Genomic DNA, 20,246 nt, shown 5'->3' on the forward strand with positions numbered 1-20,246 from the left:
CCAGAAGTCTAGTGGTGGCATAAGATAAAGATCAGAAGAACTGATTGAAAGGGAGAGAAGGGCCTTCCCCTCACTTTTGGCAGTGAATGTACATTTATATTGGTGATTACAAAACTGTACTCTTGTGCTTTTCACATGTGCTCCTTCTCACTCAGTGCTAGTGGTACTGCCTCCTCAGAGGTATAATTTCTAGCTCATACTGGAGAGACAGTATGGTGGGGTTTTTCTCAATCCCTGGGAACTTTAGAATGCCATAGAGATCATATGCAAATGAAAAGCTAGACTGTGGAGTCTGAGATATATTTATTTTTAGTAATAATTGCAACTCCTAGATGGATGAGGTCCCAAAAGCACTAACACTTGGCAGTTTCACTGTTAGTCTGATGCTGTAACTATTATAAGTTTCACAAAGAATGTATTTTTGAGTGATATTTGTATATACTTTCTTTTGACTTTAGGCTTTTCTAGTTTTTCTAGCTTGTTTTTAAAGTTCTGACGGAACTGTGCTATTATGCTGTATTTGTGGTTAGGTTTTTCTACCCCTCTATTTTTTTTATGGGAATTAAAAAGACTCACCAGCAACATTAGCATATCCATTTTATCCTGTACTGCTTCTGTTCTCCCAGCAACAGCAGTTTGTATCCTGGTAGTTTACAAGCCAATTGAATAACCATTTTTGTCTTGACAAATTTCCAGAGCTTCACTTATGAAAATCCATTGATTTTCATTGAGTTTCTGGGACACAAGTTTAGAGTTCATGTGATTTCTTTGAGTTTCTCTGTTACTGATTTTTATGTGTATGTGTATTTGCTTGTTTGTTTCCTGGTGCTTTGGTCATCAGATGTGCCCTTCCATAAAAGTTGATGAAAACAATGAACCTTGAAAAAGTCAGCTTAATACTTTGACTGTCATTTAATTTATCCTGTTACAATATCTTGATAACCTAGTCTTTTCTTTCCACCAAAGGAAATGCTTCCATTTCCAAGTCAGAAGTTTTGCTATGTTGTCCCCTAAAGAGAGCTCTCAGAAAAGTCATATACTTCCCTTGTCTGTCTTTTCTTATATTTGCTCAAACACTCTTTCCAAGCATATCAGTAAAACTGAATTTTACCTCTGTCAGGAAGAGTCTTACTGAAGGTTGATAGCCTACAATTCGATTAGAAGACTGACTTCTGAATATTTAAGCTGTTCATAATTGTCCTTTGTACAAGGGCATGGATATATTTGGATATATAGGCATATTCTGCCATCACAATTTTGGGACTTTGTAACATGATTTTGTAACATGAAGTGAATTCTTGGTGAGGAATCTTTTTACCATCTCACTCGTTTTGCATAGAAACTTTTCAAAGTAGCCTTGAGTGGAATTTGAGTGCCCTCAGTATGGTTAATCGTCTAGACAAATCTAAATAAATAATGAGTGGATAATAGGGCAGATGAGTTAAAGAAGTGCTGATAAGTCTTTTCAGTTAAAATGAATTTGGGTGAATGGGGAAAACGTCTTGAAGTATATGCGTCATTTTAAACAGTTTTTAACAGCTTGTGTTTGCTATGCTTGAGACAACTGAAAGCAAGCATTCAAGTTCCCTTGTCAGATGAGGCTAAAAGTGAATAGTTGTATGTTTCTGGATGTTCAACCTTTCATTTGTTTTTATTTGAGATTAAATTTAAACATTGAAACATTTGTATTCTCAGAGTATCACAGATCTGTGCAGTAATTAGGCATTGCTCTTCTCTTAGTAACCAGATGTTTTGTGCTGTCAGCTTATACATCTTTCTAAGACCTATTTTGCTGTTACATATATAGGTATGGCCGGTGTCACTGTTCGTACTTAAGGAGTTGCTTAACAGTTCTCTTCTCACTGTTACTGTTTATAACTTGTGCTAAACTGTACCTGTATGAGCTGAAATTTTCCAAACAAGGTATTCTTTTCAGTCCCCTAGTTTTGAAATTCAGCTGTTGCAAGCTCAAAATGGGGAAGAGTTGTGATTTTGCTGTGGCATTACTTTAGGTGCATTTCCTTGAAGGATTTCTGCATCCCAACGTTTTGAAGCAGGGTCCTGAAGTTCAGTGAAATGAGGTGAAAGGCAGCCTTTTAGATAGGTTGTGATCCTTACCCTCAGTTAAAATGCTCTCAGTCTTTGGATAAACCTTTGAAAAGGAGTGGGCATAGCAGAGCATAATAGCTAAAATTACTGGAGGTCTTAATGAGCTACTTTCTACAGCTCTTAATGCTTGCCAAGATACCCTGCTTGACTTTTTCACAGAGTAGCCAAGTATGTTCCAGACCATGGTTTTGTGGGTCCTCAAGCTTTTACAGAAATAACTTCTTGGTACTGACTGCCGTAGCTGAGAGCAGTGCCCTTTCGGTCCATTCAGTGCCATTATTTGCTGTGATATCTGAAAATTTGTGTCAGGAACCATAGTGCAGAAATCATCATAAATAGATGTAAACCAAAATGATAACAAGGGAAGGAGGTGTATTGGGCAATGAGACTAGGAAGCTTAATGGTCCTACCTATCCTTCTGTAAGGTTGCCCTCAAGACTGGAAGGCAGCAAACTGGGTAACATGAGCGTATTGGAAATCTGCTTGTTTTGTGACCATCAGCGTTTTCTTTGGCTTTATGGATTTCAATACATACACTTTGAATCTCTTTATATTTTTCTTCTTGTGTTCCCTAAATTGTAAGCCCATATGTTTACTAAATTGTGATGAAGTAGAGTTGCCACATTTTCAATAGTGGAATGACTATTTTATCATTGTGTTTACAGGTAGTAGCCTCAAACAAGAAAAGCAAAACACTGGTGGCATGAAGGCTCACAGTTTTTGTTGACCAGTAAAACTTGAAAGATGACAGGCAGTTTATTGAGAAGCTATTAAACTTGAGAGTGGCAAAGTTGAAAACTACCTTCTTGTTATAGAAGCGTACAGAGATCTGGACTTGTAATGTTTTATGGTAGTTGCTACACATCATCTGTGGAAAAGAAGCTTCTACTGGTTACAAGAAGATCTTGTATTTTTGGTGCAGATATGAATCTCTTATTTTCTATTACTTCCTAGAGCTGTGTGTTCATTTGAAGAAGCAGTGATTCCTATGAAAGATTTGTCAAGTGAAAAAAATATGTACATATTGTATGTAATATGGAAAATAATTTCTTTCAGGTACTGAGCAGTACAGTGAGTATACAGGCTATGCAGAAACTTACCGGTGGGCTAGAAGCCACGAAGACAAGACCCCAAGGTGAAGTTGCACATAAATATGTTATAAATTTGAAGACTTGGTGCTTTAAGTATTTCCTAGCATTTGCCTTAATAGAGAGTTTGACTGTTTGATTCTGCTCTCTTCAGTAGAGCCAACAAGCTAAGCAAGTTATCTCATATTAATAATGCTAATAAATGGTACCTGTCAAGATGTCAGTTCTTAAACCACCATTTTTAGTTATATGTATGTGATCCAAATTTTTAAGGTACTGACTGAACTGTGGATTATAATGTCGCAAGTTTGACAATGATACCTCAGGTGCCACAGTGCAGATGATGTGTGGCGAAACAAAATTTAATATCATGAATAAAAAGCTCTGAGCTCTTGAATTTATTTCTCCAACAATGTTATCATAGTGTATACACAAAATTATTCATCTGGTATGGAAACATACACAATGTGCTCCCATTTAAATGTTGGAGGAAGACAGAGAGCCAAAGTGATTTTCTTTGACCTTGTGATGTTTTTACATACTTAATAAATAGTGCTGTGTAATTAGATTTGTTTCACATTCATGCCCAAAGTCTAGCCAGAGTATTTCTGAATTTATAGGGAGACCTGTCTTATTTCTGATACTCCTTTCATTCCTGACCCACAAAGAAAAAAAGTGCTCCATTGTCTCTTAGGAGTTCACCTTTCTAGCTGCTTCTAACAGAGAAGCTCTGCAGGGAATTGCTCAGTTTGGATCATAATTATATGGCCAGTATTAAACAACTAATGTCACCTGCTTTTCTCCTCCTTCCAATTTTAGGGATGAATGGCAGCGACGCTACACTGAAATTGTTGCTATAGATGCATTTCACTTCAGACGTTTCCTTGATCAGTTTGGTCCGGAGAAAATTAGAAGAGAGCTCAACAAGGCCAGTAACTTCTTACAACAGCCTGCAGTCTAATGTTTATAGTACCTTTTCAAATATTTTTGTATTATTATCTTGAGCTAAGGAAGTTCTTGCTTAGTTGTGTCTCTTATAAAAGGTGTACTTCAGGGTTTTGCTGTCCAATGTTAAAGCAGAAGCTTGTCAAATAGGATGACTCTTATCCTTTGATACACTATTCAAAGGTGTATTTTATTTGACTTTCAAAAATATAAATGAAATTTGGGTATACATTTTGTTAACTCTTCCCTGTCCTGCTTCTAAATTATGATTGTAAGTTCTCTTCCCACGATTGGCTCTGCTGAATCCTACTCAGCCCTGCAGTCAAGGTGGAGAAGAGGTTACCTCATGTTTTAACATGGTGACAGTTCATAAATGCGGTGCCACTTGTTTTTCTTCCACCTTTCTTGTTTGCTCTTGGGGTATTGCCATGTTAACCTGGGAGTTTATTTTTTCATGTATTGATGTCTTCTTGAGATCAGATCCAGCTATTCATAAGTCTCCTATCTTTATTTGCACAATAGTTGTAAGGGCTGTTGCAACCGAACATGTGTATATACATGCCAGTTAAAGCTTACAGTGATGGGGATGTTCAGAAGACTGATACATCAGGCCAGTTTTAATCTTTAAACAACACGTTTAGACTGACATTCAGAAACAGCACACTTCCTACTAATAGTTCTTACACATTATTAATCACTATTGCTATGTATTCAGAGCAGTCGGTCACCCTATGTTAGCTGTGTGTATACAGAACTGCACTGCTCCAGTCGCTGTGGTCCTTTACAGTCATCACAGTTGCCAGGCTGAACAGCTCTTTGACAAGGGAAGCTGGAACTGTGGTGGGCATCTTTCTTCTCTCCCCTGCCCTCCCTAATTTGAGATCTTGTTCTTAAATAAAATATTTGAGTTTCTACATGGTTCCCAGCCCTTGGTCTCTGCCCTGGACTATGTGTTGCATAATGTTTGGGAAGATGGGGTTACTCTCCCAAGCCATGGAAGGTGCTTTACCATGTTGCATGGCTGAGACTTTCATGTTATTTGTTTTTCTTCTTGCTTTGCTGCTGCTTCTTTTCTTGAAACTGAAGCAGTCTTTTCCTGGCTCCTGAGGTTGTACTTTTTCAATGACTAGTAATTGCCATTAGTGAGCTGTTTATAGTTCTGAGACCTTAGCTTTCAACCTGTGCCAATGTTTTCAAGGCCTTTGCTGTTATCCCACACATAAATTTTATCTCCTAACAAGAGATGCCTGGTATTAATCTCTAGTTCACGTAGCAAATTCTCATAAATCAATAAGAAGGCTAATGACCCAGAATGAAGGCCTTGCATGGCTAGTATAAGGCATAGGTGGTGAAAGGTCTGTGGCCTCTTATAGCAATGGCAATGCTATTTTTACTGGGCAGTTGAGTACAAGAATGTTTATACAGTTATACTGTATTAATGTGCTTTTATTTGGGTTCAAAACTCGTTAACAATAAAGCCTGCTTAGTGTGCTTCTACATTTATAAATGCAGTGGACCTCTGCTTTAGCTAGGGTGTTCAGTATAAGGGCAGAATACTACTGTTGTTAGTCTCCAGCTTTCTATAGTATAGAAGGGTATAGAATAATAGAGTACGCATTTTACATAAATTCTAACATAAGGCAGTGTGTTTCTAATTCTCAGCTGGAAATGGAAAGGGAATATACCTGAAAGCTCATAGTCTTTTTTTTATCCTCCCAGAAATTATGTACAGTGCTGAAGGACTAATTTAATTTAGTCATAAAACCTTAGCATCTTGACTGAAGTAACATTCATCAGCTTGTTTCTTCATGGTTGGTAATGAAATTACCCCTGAAAAAGACAGTAAATAAATTTTGTGTAAACTTCAGTGATATCTTAGTACAGAATTCAAATTACCTACTCTAGTGAATTTATGATCTGCCTACAATTTTCAATATTATTGATTGGGTATGGATTTTTTAAATAAATTATAGTAGATCCATGCAACTCTTATACAGTGTGTCGGTTTGGCTGTTGTTGTTTGAGTACTGATTGGTATTTAAAGAAAATTTTAAACCTGAGTTTATTCTCTGTTTACTACAGTAAAAATTCAGTTAAGTTTATTGGAGGTTCTATAATATTTTAAGAAATAAAATATTTTTTTAATGTACTGTGGGTTTTTTTCAATTTGATTTAACATTAATATTAACCTTAAGATTTTTCTGTGGGTGAAAACAAGTTGATGGAATAAGCTGCAACTACTTCTATTATGATTTAATAAATCAGGACTCAGTAAGCACAGTATATGCACACAGGCTTTGAAATACAAGTGTATTATATATTAGTAGACACAGCTCAGCACCCAGAGGTTCTTTTGTCTGTTATTTTGTTAGACATTAGGAAATTATTGAAACAACTTAAAGTGATTCTTCTTACAACTTGTATTTTCTTACAAGCCTATCTGATTTCTCCTTTATAAGATCCATTTGTCTTAAAGAAGCAGATGTTCACTCTCGGTTAGTTTTCTCAAAAGGTGGCTGCCTGAGGCTGACCCTTGTTTGTGGTTTAACCCATACTCAGAAAACAAGATTAATGTTGTCTCAAGTCATCTCTTCAGAATAAGAAGAAAAATCATTGTATCTGATTTCAGCATTAAGATTTGCAGATATATGTGTAAGAGATGTCACCGTTTCATCCTTGCTAGCCCCTTGAGATGATTGCCTAATAAAGGCTCTCACTAGCAGTAATTTTTCTAGTTACAAGTTCCACTTTCCAAATCCTAAGGAACAACCGTCTTATAATTGGGCTTGTGATCCCACTCATAAATGTCATTAAGCCTATTTTGATAGTTACTGATTTTTAAAAAAGCTACAACTTCATTTCAAACAGTGTTAACTGAGAACTATATGTAACAGTTTTATATGAAAACAAACCAATTGTTAACATTGCAGAACTTCTAAATAATATGGGATACCAGATATTTGAAGTTGTGTACAACTTAAAACCAGATTCATTTATGTAGTTCAAAAGGAACAGTTCTTCTGCTTCCCATATTTAAGCAACTGCTTTAAAACTGCACAGAAAGCTTTCATATTCCTGTATTCCTAGGTGAAGCCTATTTAAAACATTTGGTGCATTGTCTATTTTCTTAAAAAGTGATTAGTTTTATCTTTATCCTTTATTTCCTATGAAAAATCGTAGGGGAGCACTTACTTAAATATTTTTCTTCATTGCTGCTGAAGTCCTTCCAACTGTTTACTGACTTTCTTACTGTGTCTGACAAGACAGTTTCTGTTTCCATGTCTTGGTGAGTTGAGAAATACATGCCCATTAAGTAAAAGTTGAAACTAAAGTGGCATCCCGTTGCAACATAAATCCATTTCCCTCACTGGGACGATGGAGTTGGAAGAAATATTGTCCACACAGCCAGAGTACTAGTTTGCTTGGCCCACTGGTTTCATAAAAATGTGCTTTAGACATTAAGCACACTAATAGCTCTGACTTGGAAGAGCTCAAGAAGCTACGTGCATCTGATAACGTGTAAGTGCTCCTTATGCAAAGTCTGAATCATGGTACCCTGCTAAATTATAACTAACAGAAGTCTGAATTTGCAGCTTAGATCAGATCGGAGTGAAACTGTGAGTACTTCAGTGTGTACCAGAAAATTGTACCAATTCAATAAATTTTCATACTGTTGAAAAAAATCCCAGAGAGACTTACCCTTTCTTCTATACATGGAAGCACCTGCCTTTACTCAAGATTTCTTAGTGAATATCACACTCTTTCCTCCTACCCTCATTTATTGCATTAGACATGTATTCTAAGATGCTATTTTGTATTTTATTTTCAGTTTTGGTTTTGAGGAATTTCAGTAATACTGGACACAGCAGTTCAGCTGTCATGTATGCTAAATAGGCCAAAAAGCAACAAACATGATACAATCTGCTGTTAAAGTTATTCTCTGCTCTGGCTATCCTGAAAAGTTTCCTGTAGCTGTGACAGAATCCCTAGGAGTCAGCACCTGTATATAATTTTTAACTTGGATCCAAATAGGGCAAAATTCTTCTTGCATTAAATTTAGTGATTGAGCTTAAATTTAAAGGAAGACTAATAGTGTATTGAAGCAGTTTGAATTTGGTGGTGCTAGAAGACAATACTGATTGTTGTTATCATCTTATTGTTTGAAAATATCATACTAGATTGCCTGTCAGTTTCATCTTTGACTCTTGTCTGCCTGCAGGCCTACTGTGGCTTCTCTCGACCCAATGTTCCACCTCAACATCTCTCTGCAATAGCCACAGGAAACTGGGGATGTGGTGCCTTTGGAGGGGACTCCCGATTAAAAGGTAAATTGTAGCAATTCACTAATGTCCAAATGAATCAAATAACAGATTTTGATTCTTGGCCTTATTTGTTTTTGTTCAAGTGCATTTTTTTGGTTTTGTTTGAATGAATACATTTTAGCCAAGAATTGGAATAATAGTTAAACTGTCCATAGGACTGCTTCATTAGCTTTGATCTTTAGGCCTTGAGTAATGTGGCCTTAAACAATAAAAATATACACTGCTTTTATATGCTCTTTCTAGTTTGAAGTTTGAGGTAAGTATGGTGAAACACCAGGTTTAAAAGGACCTGTAGCACTGAAACCTTCAAAAACATGGACACGCCGTATTAGTTCACAAAAGAACATGCTTGTTTGCAGTTCTCAGACATATAAATCAGTTGACCTTTCTGGAGCAGTCTTCTTAGATTATACCTAAAATTTGTATCTCTGCAAAGCTGTTTAAAGTGCCCGGTAATTTGCAAGGCTTCACACACTTGCTGGCAATGCTTAATGTTTAGTTTTGCTTCTTAATATATTGCTGTGTGCCAGAGAAGTTTCCAGTCACTCAGGCTTCCTGACTTGCCTGCTACATCACTCACTTCCTCATATTCTTTTATCTTAAATTAAGAGTATTTATAATGCAGCAAATATCGCATGCCTACATCCATTTAAGACTTCTTCCCATCAAATCAAGAACTGGTGGATCCTGACATTTAAACTGATATCCTGATTCATATAGTTATAAGTAAAAATTTAGTTTTGTTTTGTTTTGAAACATTTGGAGAGTATTTAAAATTTGTTTTTTGGAACAGCTTTAGGTATTTATATAGAGACAAACAATTGTCAGGCTACCAGCTTCATTAGTTTTTCTTCCTTAATGTGTTTTATTCATTGAGCATCCATTTTTCTTAATGGTTATTGATTTCCTGACAGTTGTTTTTTTGATTTCCATTAGATAAAATGGGCTGCCAAGTGCAGATCATCAATATCAGAAGTAGTATTTACTGCAGGATCTGATCATACTTGATTATGATTATGTTAAGAAGATTTAATAAATGCTTTGATTTGCATAAGGCCTCCTCTTGGATCTGAACTGTAATACCCCATGTATATTTTCTTTAATGTATGGGTTTCTGATAAAAATATGGCTCATCTGATCTAAGCCATTATTTGTTCAACACTGGATGTGACTTCTAGAATAGGGATTGCTTACTGCCATGCTTCACTTACTCTCCCCATTGGTCAGAGCTCAAAACTGAAGCATACTGACAAAGACCACCGGAGCTGTGAGCCCGTTTGGTGAGGTAACCCATAAGAAAAGTCTTTGATGTAGGCAAAGAAAATAAGCCAGGAAATGTGGTGCTTTAACTTGGGTATGAACTCTGGGCAGAACAAGAACATGTGAAGATTTGAACATTCTCTCAGTTTTGTTTTAACTTAATATTTTAGTTTGAACTTTCATTTATGTAACTTTTTCTCTGGTTCTGGATCAACCTTGGGTCTTTTTTTCCCAAAGAGTGTGGAATTAACACTTAACAGCAAGTTACAGCACTGCTGCCTTTACAGAAATTAATCTAAATCTATGTGTGTACTCTCAAGTCTTCTGTTCTTTTGGCATATCTTACGAAGACAGACATTGGCTTAACTTGCGCTTAAGTTACTCTTTTTGTAAAAATCAATACTTAAAGAGAATTAAATGACAGTGATGTACAATGGCATATGAAGCTAGTTGTTTAGTATGTGACATTTTTCTCTGAGCTGATACTGACTAGAAACAAAATGGCTTCATACTTTCTTTTCATAAACTATGGACTATGAAGAGTACAGTAATTTGTCATGTGTGTGTTTGTCAGAATAGAGTTGCCTTTGATGTGTGATAACCAAATGAAGTCTTTTCTAGTTCACAGATACTCCCTGCAGAGTCATAAGTGCTAAAGGTGTTTCTCCCTTTTGTTCTAAAATGCTGTATAGGGTTATTCTGAACTGAAAATTCTCTCAATGGTTTCAGTTCATTATAAGCAAATTTCTTACACTGGAGGACAATCTTTTACACTTCATAAGAAATCATAAATTCTTCATTTCAGAACGTGTTTTAGAAAACTCAGAGATTACCAGTATCACGGTTTCACTGAACCCAAATAAATATCTTTTGTTCGCTACGCAGGCTTGACAGTGTATTGCAATGATAAAATTGTTTTCATAGTTTAAAAACTTGCTTTTTCATTTAACGTTCTTAAATATGCACCCTTGTCCTTTCAGAAGTAGTATCTGCATCTGTAACAGAGACTTCAGAACCACCAAACTATTTGATGTAGTTGGATATAACTGGATAAGTGACATAATGCATTATGATATTTTATCATTATTTTTTTAGTCACAAATTAAAGCAATATGATTGTGTATAAAATGTTCACTCAAGGTTACAGATGTTGTCTTAAGGGAGGAAAAAATAATCTGGCTTTATAAATTAAAGACCTCCTACATAAACAAGACAGATTCCATCTAAGTTTAGGGATATTTCAACAAAATTTTAGTATAAACTTAAGAATTTTCAATGCTGAAAAAAGTATGTAATTGGGAGAATTTGGAAGACCTTGTCTGGCCTCTCAAACCAGAGGATAATTTAACAATTACTAGCTGCAGGGGCTCTGTGCAACTGTCTAAAGATTGGAAAAGTGTTGTTTTATTGAAAATGCGAAGGAGATGATCTGATGAGGCATCTCATAAATACATCAATTTAACTTCTAATGATTGTGTAAAAGTACTCTTTATCTGAATTGATGTTCTTATTTATCTGAGAAAATAAAGTTCAATAGGAAGACTGCCATCAGCTTTAAAAAGACCCTTGCAGGAATAGTGGAAGGAGAGAAAAGCATGCATCTTGCCTCATGTAAAAGTGTGCAACATTGAGGTACTACCTGATAGCACTGCAGTTCTGAACTTACACAACAGGCAATGACCCAAATAGTATGGGGTGTTTTGCCCAGTGTGGTGTTGCTGTGCCTGCAGTAGAGGAGTTCCACTCTGCTTGCCCCTGTCATGTCTCTGGTGCTACTTCCCTCGCACCCATCACTGGAGTTTGACTGCGCTGCCGCAACGGTTCCACAGTAGGGGAGTCCCTGGTGATAACGTCCTTTCCTATGGATAACGGGGACTGAAGGTGTAGGGCCCGTGAGGATAGTTGTGTCCCCAGAGGGATTTGCATTATGCTTCTGTCACCCTCACTGGGTGGTAGAAGGTATGTCAGCACAGCCATTCCTTCAGGTGCGAGTCCACAAGTTAGGTTGGGATCACATCAGCTGGGTGTAAGGTGCAAGAGACCCCAAATTCCTCCAGACCCCTGTACCATGGGCTCTATTGCTCTTTCTGTGATGCTCCTTTCTGTATCAGTAACATGGAAATTTCACATGCTATTGTGCATCATTAATGCCCAGAAGACTGGGAAGCCTGATTCTTGACAGAAATTTTGACCCTCATTTCATAAGATTTATAGCAAATCAAAATAAACAGTAGGACATTTTTAATATCTTCTGTAAAGTGTAACTGCATCCATTGTTTGGAATGAATAATAAGATTCATTAGGTTCTGTTCCCCTATGCAAGCTAGTTAATTAGACCCTTTAAAAGCTGAACGACTGAAGCTTTACCAAATCCACAGCTGGTTTAGTAGTTTAATTAAAATATCATTCCCAGATTGAGATTAATTTTACATGTGAATCATATAAATTATGATTTTAGCTATGGGTTTACAAGAGGGGTTTTTTTATTAGAGTGCAGTATTTTATTAGGTCTCTGTTTAAAAATGAGCTGAGCTATGAACAGCTTTCTATTTAGTTGCCGCTAGCAGGTGGTAATGCAGTACATACGCTATTTTATTTAAAATTAATCTTTAAAAAGACAATATTAATCACATTTTAATTAACTCTACTGGGTAGAAAAGGAAAGGATTAATATCAGAACTGCACCCATAGGCTCTGAAATAAGACAAGCCGCAATAGATTAAGTAGTTGCTGAGGTCCATTATTTGGACTGTTTTAACATTACCTGAAATGAATGTGTGATTGATTGCATGCATCTGGGATGCTCCAGCCTCACAGTACTGGCCTGGTGAAACAGCTGCATTCTTGTAATAGTTTGGTGCTACCTAAAAGGGTCCTGGTTTTTCTTCTCTTATTCTCTGTTCTTGGCTGTATGGTCCAGTGCCCTCCCTTGCATCAGCTCTGGCTCTTAGCAAACCCTTTACTCAGCCAATTCAGCTGCTAATCTAGCAGAAAACAATTAGCTTTTATTCTTCTGTTGTGTAACTTTTCTGCCAGGTTGGTGAATGGAATTGGCTGAGGTGTCTGATGAGCACCTGAGAGCTGCAGAAAAGTCAGGAGGTGGGTGAGAAGGGAAGAAAATGTAGCTGGAGCAGAGCCACTTTCTCCAGTTGTAGTGTGTCATTAGCTTGGCTCAGTTGGACCATTGATCAGTACTCCAGATGATGTCTCAAAATGAATCTTCAAAAATCTGTTTCCAAGATAGGAAACATTCTTCTTTTCTTTTTTTTTTCCCATATAGAAAAACAAAGTCTGTCTTATTTTGTAACATTAGCCATTGACAGAACTTGGCATGCAGCTTGGTCCAGCAAGTTTGACGTATAGCTGGAAGTTAAGTAACCTGAATTGCATTCCTGGCATTGCCACTCACTGTTTTTTTATAGATCAGGATGAGCCATCATAATTCCTGCTGCTTACTTCTGTTATAGGTAAGATGGACACCTTAAATTGCACAGTAAGAGGCTGCAGAATCATCGATCTCTTGGGAGCTAAAAGTTGTGTCAGCTCCTGCTTTGTGGAGCTTACCTAGTGAAAGGGTTGGCTCCATTCCTTCTAAAGGATGGTGTAGGATGGGAATTGTGATGTGCTAATGGATGCTTTTTACCCCACTGTTTGTGACTTGACGCAAGCAGCTTAAACCAGGATGTAAGATGGTGCTCTGCTGTCTTATGCTGTCGCGCACGTTTACTGGATAATTAATGGCTGCGTGCTGCTTGGTGGTGGACACAGACCAAAAAAACCCCTTTGATTTTTAAGTACATTGTTTATCGGAAAGTAAGGGTGGTTGTCACTAGTGACTCTAGCAGAATACTTCAACGCTCTGAGCTGCAGTGCCCAGTATTCTTTACTTTGTTTTAATAGTGGAAGCAATACTTACCTACCTATTGTTCAGATTGCTTTGCAGCGTTCACCTGGAGATGTGTGGTATGATTATTTGCTGTAAACTTAGGCTGTGTTTTTCCCTTCAGCAAATTGTTTTATTCATGTGTGTAATCTTTTTTTTGTTGTTTCAGCCTTAATACAGATATTGGCAGCTGCTGAGGCTGGACGTGATGTTGTTTACTTTACCTTTGGAGATGTGGAGCTGATGCGGGATATTTACAGCATGCACACTTTTCTCTGTGAGAAAGGCCAAACTATTGGTGAGCATAAAGAAGTCTTTTCATGCAGCAAAGAGACTTAGCCATGCCTATAAGTGGAAATTGTCCAATAGGAATTACTGACACCAAGCCCTGAACACAGATGGGTCTCAGTTTATTTGTACCTGTTTCCAGAGTGGGGAACTCTTCTGATTCAGGGTCCACTATGCAGTGTTAATCTGCTAGAAGACTTCTAGAATACTTTTCTGATTCACTTAAGAGCTATGCTCCAGAACTTGGAAAATACAGATATATGTGGTAGACCAGAAGGCTTGCAGAAGTTTTTACTGTATCTCAAAATGCTTTAAAACAGGAAAATCTGCTTACACATTTTTAATACAGATTTGTGTTATAGTGGTTCTGGCTTTATCCTGCAAGATGTGGTCAGATGTGTTATGCAGTAGCAATACAAGAAAAGCGGTGTCTCCATTGCCCCACTGTAATTGTTAAATGTCTTTCATTTCTGGGACAGAGGCTCAAAGCTAGGTAATTGGCAATACATTTGTAAGTAATACATATGCAAGCCTATCATTCGGATAGCTCGTGCAGAAAGCTCAGCAGAAAGTCGAGGGAGCCCACCCTATGTTCTGAACAAACCTGGAAACAGTCATGTTCGCCTAAGCAGTTGTCTACCTCCTCTTCCACTGCTCATTTAAAGAGATGTTCCTAGCCACTATCAGTGTGAGTGTGCATTTCTAGTCTTTGCTTGCAATCATACGTTCTGCATATGGCATGATCTTACCTGCTTTTTAATGATTTCTCTTTATTTTTAAGGGGACATTTATAGGCTGTTACTGAGATACTACAATGAAGAATGCAGAAGCTGTTCTACTTCAGGACCAGATGTTAAGCTGTACTCTTTCATATACAACACCATCGAGTCCTATGCAGATTCTACTGATGATGATGATGAAGAAAAAGGGTTGTGCTTTGAGGATTAAAATAAATGTATTTGATCAGAATATTGTTCATCTTCCACTGGTATATTGTGTGAATTGCTGGGTATAATGTATGGATTGGCTTAACTTAATATATATTGACTGCATTGGTAGTTATGTATAACACCCAAACAAAAAAAAAAACCACACACATCATCTTGGAGACACAAAATTTTTTTTTTGTTTGATGGTTTCATACATGAAAACCTTGTTCATGTGTGTACAGAAAATGTTTCTTTGGTAAATCTGGTTTGCATTATACCTTGTTAAGCAGGAGACTTTTGGTATACATTTGTATTTTAGACAAGAGATTGCTGAAAGACTTCAGATTTCTCTGTACTCCTTTGCCTATTTTTCAGAGATCTTACCTAGACTTCTCATATCAGCTTAGTGCTGGAGTACAGGCAGCCATGTAACTCCTGGGGTGATTTTAGAGAGAAGCATTGTACTGATCATTCTTACTGAAAACTGTCATAATTTGATTACCCCTTAAGACTGCCATGGTACCTTCATTGTTCTTACCAACTTTTTCATTCATTTAATTTAAAATGTCCTGGTTTAAACCTCTTTTTTTAAATAAATGGCTAAAAATTGAAAGATTCTGGAGGAGAATTTCACAACTTGCATTTCACAACTGCATTGTCTTTATTGAATCAGAGTTAGCATGAAGAAGTAGAGGAAAAAATGAATTATGGGAGGGTGGGGAAAATGAGAAGTGTGACCAAAGTTAGAAGTGGAGGGAAACATTTTCACATGAAACTCTTCAATACCATATTGTTGGTGCTATCTGTTATAACATTGAACAAGGTCTTGAGACATCTTAGTATATCTGAAGTTTCTCCAAGGTTCACTGTTATTGGCAATATCGTTTGAGTTAAGGTCTGCTAGTTGTGTTTATATTGTCATATCAGTTCTTCTTTATCACAGTATGCATATATGTGAGTATTAGATCCCCATGGGATAACATGAGTGAGGAAATGGAAATCACCACTGGGAGGAAAGTCTGCAGGTTACAGATAGGAGCATGAGGTCTTGTTAGGAGTTTGTGCCTGTGTCTTTTTAGGCATGGGAATGATAACAATGAAGAGAGGGCAAAAGATGCGTAAAAACTGTGCTATTACTATCTCTGTGAATACCAAATCAGTGTTGCTGTAGTACATTAATAGTTTACACAAAACTGCAGATACATCTGTAATAAAACTTTTCCATGTCTATATACAGGGCCAATCCAATGGAACGTTTGTCTGTTAGTAGTTTAAACCCGGTTTAAGTTTAAGCCCAAGTTGCTCCTCTGTCTTAGATTTTTTTGGTCTGTTAAGGTTGCTTTTACCAGTTTAACAACACAAGTGAAAAACCACGGCAGGAAATGTAGTGAGCCGAGGCTCTAGTACCAACGAATCCTTTTGGCTAATGTCAGATAAAACCTCTCCAAGCCTGAAATGCAACATAGTAGTTAAATGCTAGAAGCTCTTGGCAGTCTGGCTTACAATAAAGCACTCATTGCTTGAGCTGCTCTGGTGGAAGCAATAGAAAAATGCTTGGATCATTTATAAACACCTTCAGAGTGCTGCACCTTTGCATTAATGCTAAGGGGGCAGCTTGGAAGCGTGTTGCTTGGAAGGTGACAGACACAGCAGTTTAAGGGTTTCTTCCTATTCTTCCCACCAGCTGTAGTTTTCTTCACCCCCATCCATTACAAGGAAAAGATTTGGGCTAGAATTTCAGGACTACTTCTGTGTTTGCAAGTTGTATCCTCAGAGTTAGCAGAAATCTTTTCTCCTGCTTCTGGTGTTTCAGTGTTGGCTCAGATTCTGGCAATAGGAATAACAGTTTTATAATAAGCTTTTACTTGGGCATTTAGGTTCAACTATGATAGCGCTTCTAGATGCGTTGCTGATGATAAATGTACTCCATTAATTAAGACAAGTGATAGAAAATCGGTGCTATCTGCCAAACCTCTTCACCTTACTACTCAGGATTTCCTATAGAAAAGGTGAACAGAAGTTGTTCCTAAACAACTGGAAGAAAATATAGCAAAAAAACTTTAGGTGGCTAGGTAAGACCTCTCATTTGTTGTAAATAAACATGTCTTTTAGTGCAATATTAATTTTCATTGTGAGGGGAGGTGATTGGTCAGGTGTGAAAAATGTATGAAAATAAGATGGCATAAAATTGTACTTCAACTCTAGAAACAGAAAAATATATTTAACTCTGGAAAGATCCTCTGAAGACCCTATTATAGGGTGTCCGGTCAAGAATTTTTGCAGTATCAAGTTTCTAGGATAATCCTAGTCATTTTACACAGTCTGTATCTTCACTGGTATCTAAGAATTTTCTAATATGGGGAAGAATTCCTTTTATTTGAGATCATTCTTTAGGATATGTTTACCATAATTTTTTTTTTTTTTTTGCCACTATGAAATACAGTTGTATGGACAGGAGAAAAGGAAAATGACTCATTTTCTGTTTAATGTGTCATCTGAGTAAGAGTGGTATATCCTGTATTCTACTGTGTGTACCTGATCTCACAAAGGGCGGTGCTGTAAGAATACTTTGAATATTACTTTGATCACAGACAGGCTGAAGACTATGTTTTTCCTAGTTTTTGGGGTTGGTTTTTTTTTTTTAAGCAAGATAGCCCAGAGTTAGCAAATTAACAACGGTGTTACATTCCCATGACTTCCTAATTCAATAAAGAGCTAAACTGCCCAGAATGCTGCATGTGGAAGCAGGAATTTTGCATCAGCCCACTAGGTGCTCTGCATCTTTCTTTCTTTCTTCCCTCCACCTGCCACTGTCCGTTTATGAACTACCCGAAACGTTTTCTTTAGCTAGACATGCCTTTTGGTGCTCTGAAGTAGCATGGAACGGAGATGCCAATGATCTCTTTGTGCAGCCTAGTAAGCTTCAGTTTCACTCTTCTAGAAACCTGTTTATGGAGTATTCCCTTTTTTTGGGGTTTTTATTACTTTAGAGATGTTTGCTATATGATTTCAAATAAAAATAAACTTCCTACCAAAACTTTTGTTTTATACTTTTTAGCAGCTAAATTGAATGCTTAATATGAAACAACAACAGGCAGTCATGTAGATTGCAATGTTGCCTCATAGTCAAGTTTGGTGTCAGAGCACTTCTGTAGTTTTACAGCTCTTGTACCCAAATTCCTCAGTTTTGAGGTGTTCTTATATAATGATGAGTACCCATTACTGTATATATTAATTTATAAACTGTTGAAGTGTTCCTGACATTACTCTAAACTTACAGTTTATGCACCATTATATTATATTGACTTTTCTGGATCTGTATGCTAATGTTTACATGATTTTGTAGGAATACAATTAAAAAATTCTGACTGAAGCAATATTGTGTGCTTTGTCTTACACTTTCCAGGACACACAAATTCAAGCACATTTGGATGTACTTGGCACAATACTACAGAGTTCTAGCAGTAAATTTAATAATTCCAGTATTTTGACACATAAAATATGGTGAAGTAATTTATTCTTACTGTACAATATTGTAATGGTTGCTCCTGTCTGCATAGCAATGTAAAAAGGAAGGTAACTACTGTAAACTGGAAGGGTGTTAGCAAGAGTGAGAGATTTCATATGTGTATGTGGCCGTGTGCAGACATTTCAATGTTAATTCCCAGTTTGCTTTTGGTAAGCAAGTAAGTGATTATTCCTTGAACTTCATGAAGGAAATACAACTGAACAAAAGCAAATAAAACCCTAAGAAAATACAAATAATGAACACGTTGCATAAATGTTTGCATGGTTTGTAGAAGTGGGACTGACATCCTCCTAAATGAAAAGATTTAGAACTGTGTTTCAAAAATGTTATTTTAAGCCAGTAAGGAACTCAAATTTTTAGTATTACAGAAAATGAGGATGGAATATAATTTCTGATTGCTTCTAAGGTTTTAGATATAGCTAAGCTTATTAAAGTGGCAGTGTTAATGCTAACAGGGGTGCCCTGTGCTGGCCGCTGCATGCTAGGCCTCAGTTCATCCTCAAGCGTGGTTTGTCCTTCCTGGCTTTGGATTTAATTCTTCTCATGTAAATGGCCAAAATGGTGTCGTTCTCTGTGAGAGGCATTGAGCAGAGTGTTGGATAATCTGGGGATGACAGACTTCTGGTAGCGGGATGACTGGGTAAAGGGTTGATGCCCTTTGTGTTGTACCTTGTAAATCCCAGGTGCGGGGGAAGCAGGCGAAGATGCTCACACGCTGCTGCGGCAGTGGCGAAGCCTCTGCCAGTCTCTCCTGTCCCAAGCTGTCACTGTTCTAACTGTAATCAACAAACACCCTCAGGAATATGCTTTATTAATTCTTAAAAGCAACTGGAGCCTGTGGAAATAACTCCTTAGGGTTAAAGCATGATTGCAAGGGCTGCTTCCCCATAGACTTTTCCCATTTTCTTCATTGCAAACCATTGGTTTCCCACTTATGTCAGTACTTGGATAGAGGACTCCCAGACATCTGAATCTGACAACTTGTGACATTTACATTCCAGTCTGCATCCTCTCAGCCTCAGCAGCTTTCTATGGCAGAAGGATGGGCAGATGGATGTCAGGCCTTGGGATACCAAAAGCTGTTACAAACTCTGTAAGGTTCACTGATGTATTTGTGTATTAGCCAATGTAGGGTGATGCAACATTTGCTCTGGATGGATGGCGGGGCTTTTTCAGTTCTCCTTTCACTATTTTGTGGTACATTTTTTACAAGAGTGAGAACATCCATAAAATCATGGAAACTGCAAGATGTTACAGCTGCTTGAAGTTGTTGGGGTTTTTTTAACTAAGAATTGAGTATTTATGATCTTGTTTTGTGCTCACAGTGTTTCATGCTCGTTTATCATTGCTTAAGTGAGTGTGACCTGGAAGCTGCGTAGGAGGTATCTGTCACTGATAACTCCATTACAGCAGTACCATCAATTTCTGCTTAACTGAGCTGTCAGCCCGGGTTACATTACATGGTTCTGGTAAGTGGCACTTGGTACACAGTTAAAGGGGGTGCTGGTGTGTTCCGAGTGCTCTTGCTAATACTGTGGAATGCTGTAACAATATTTGAGGATGTGCATACACTGTGCTATGCTTGCTGGCTAGTTGATACACATATTGCGGAAGCTTAAAGAAGCTGTCACAACCTACAGGTGGTGCGGGTCATTAATATGTAGTCAATCAGATGTAAATCTAGCAACCAGAGGACGGTGGAACTTGTGCAGAGTAGAGAGAGATTGCACTGCCTTTACAATCTGACTGGCTGGTATCCACAGCTCATTCACCTCAGTCTTTACAGTCAGTTCTTCTCTAGATCAAATGGAAAACGGATTGCACCGAAAATCCCCTCCAAAGCTTATCTTCCTAACCACAACAAGGAAAAGACAGGTTTTTGTGTTTTGATGG

At 37.4% G+C, this 20,246-nt stretch overlaps 1 protein-coding gene across 3 annotated transcripts in view; it reads left to right on the forward strand.

The window, feature by feature from the left end:
* PARG (poly(ADP-ribose) glycohydrolase) overlaps positions 1–18,197 on the forward strand; it is a 71,045-nt gene extending 52,848 nt beyond the window's left edge. For all 3 annotated transcript variants that reach the window (XM_074830469.1, XM_074830467.1, XM_074830468.1), the window contains 5 exons: positions 3,166–3,244; positions 4,017–4,125; positions 8,362–8,467; positions 13,777–13,905; positions 14,677–18,197. In XM_074830469.1, coding sequence (XP_074686570.1) covers positions 3,166–3,244; positions 4,017–4,125; positions 8,362–8,467; positions 13,777–13,905; positions 14,677–14,843 — 590 coding nt within the window. In that variant the 3' untranslated portion in view covers positions 14,844–18,197. The remainder of the gene's footprint in view (positions 1–3,165; positions 3,245–4,016; positions 4,126–8,361; positions 8,468–13,776; positions 13,906–14,676) is intronic.
* The last annotated feature ends 2,049 nt before the right edge of the window (positions 18,198–20,246 follow it).

This window comes from Strix aluco, chromosome 7 (assembly GCF_031877795.1).
Source record: "Strix aluco isolate bStrAlu1 chromosome 7, bStrAlu1.hap1, whole genome shotgun sequence".
In the NCBI taxonomy this organism is placed as follows: Eukaryota; Metazoa; Chordata; class Aves; order Strigiformes; family Strigidae; genus Strix; species Strix aluco.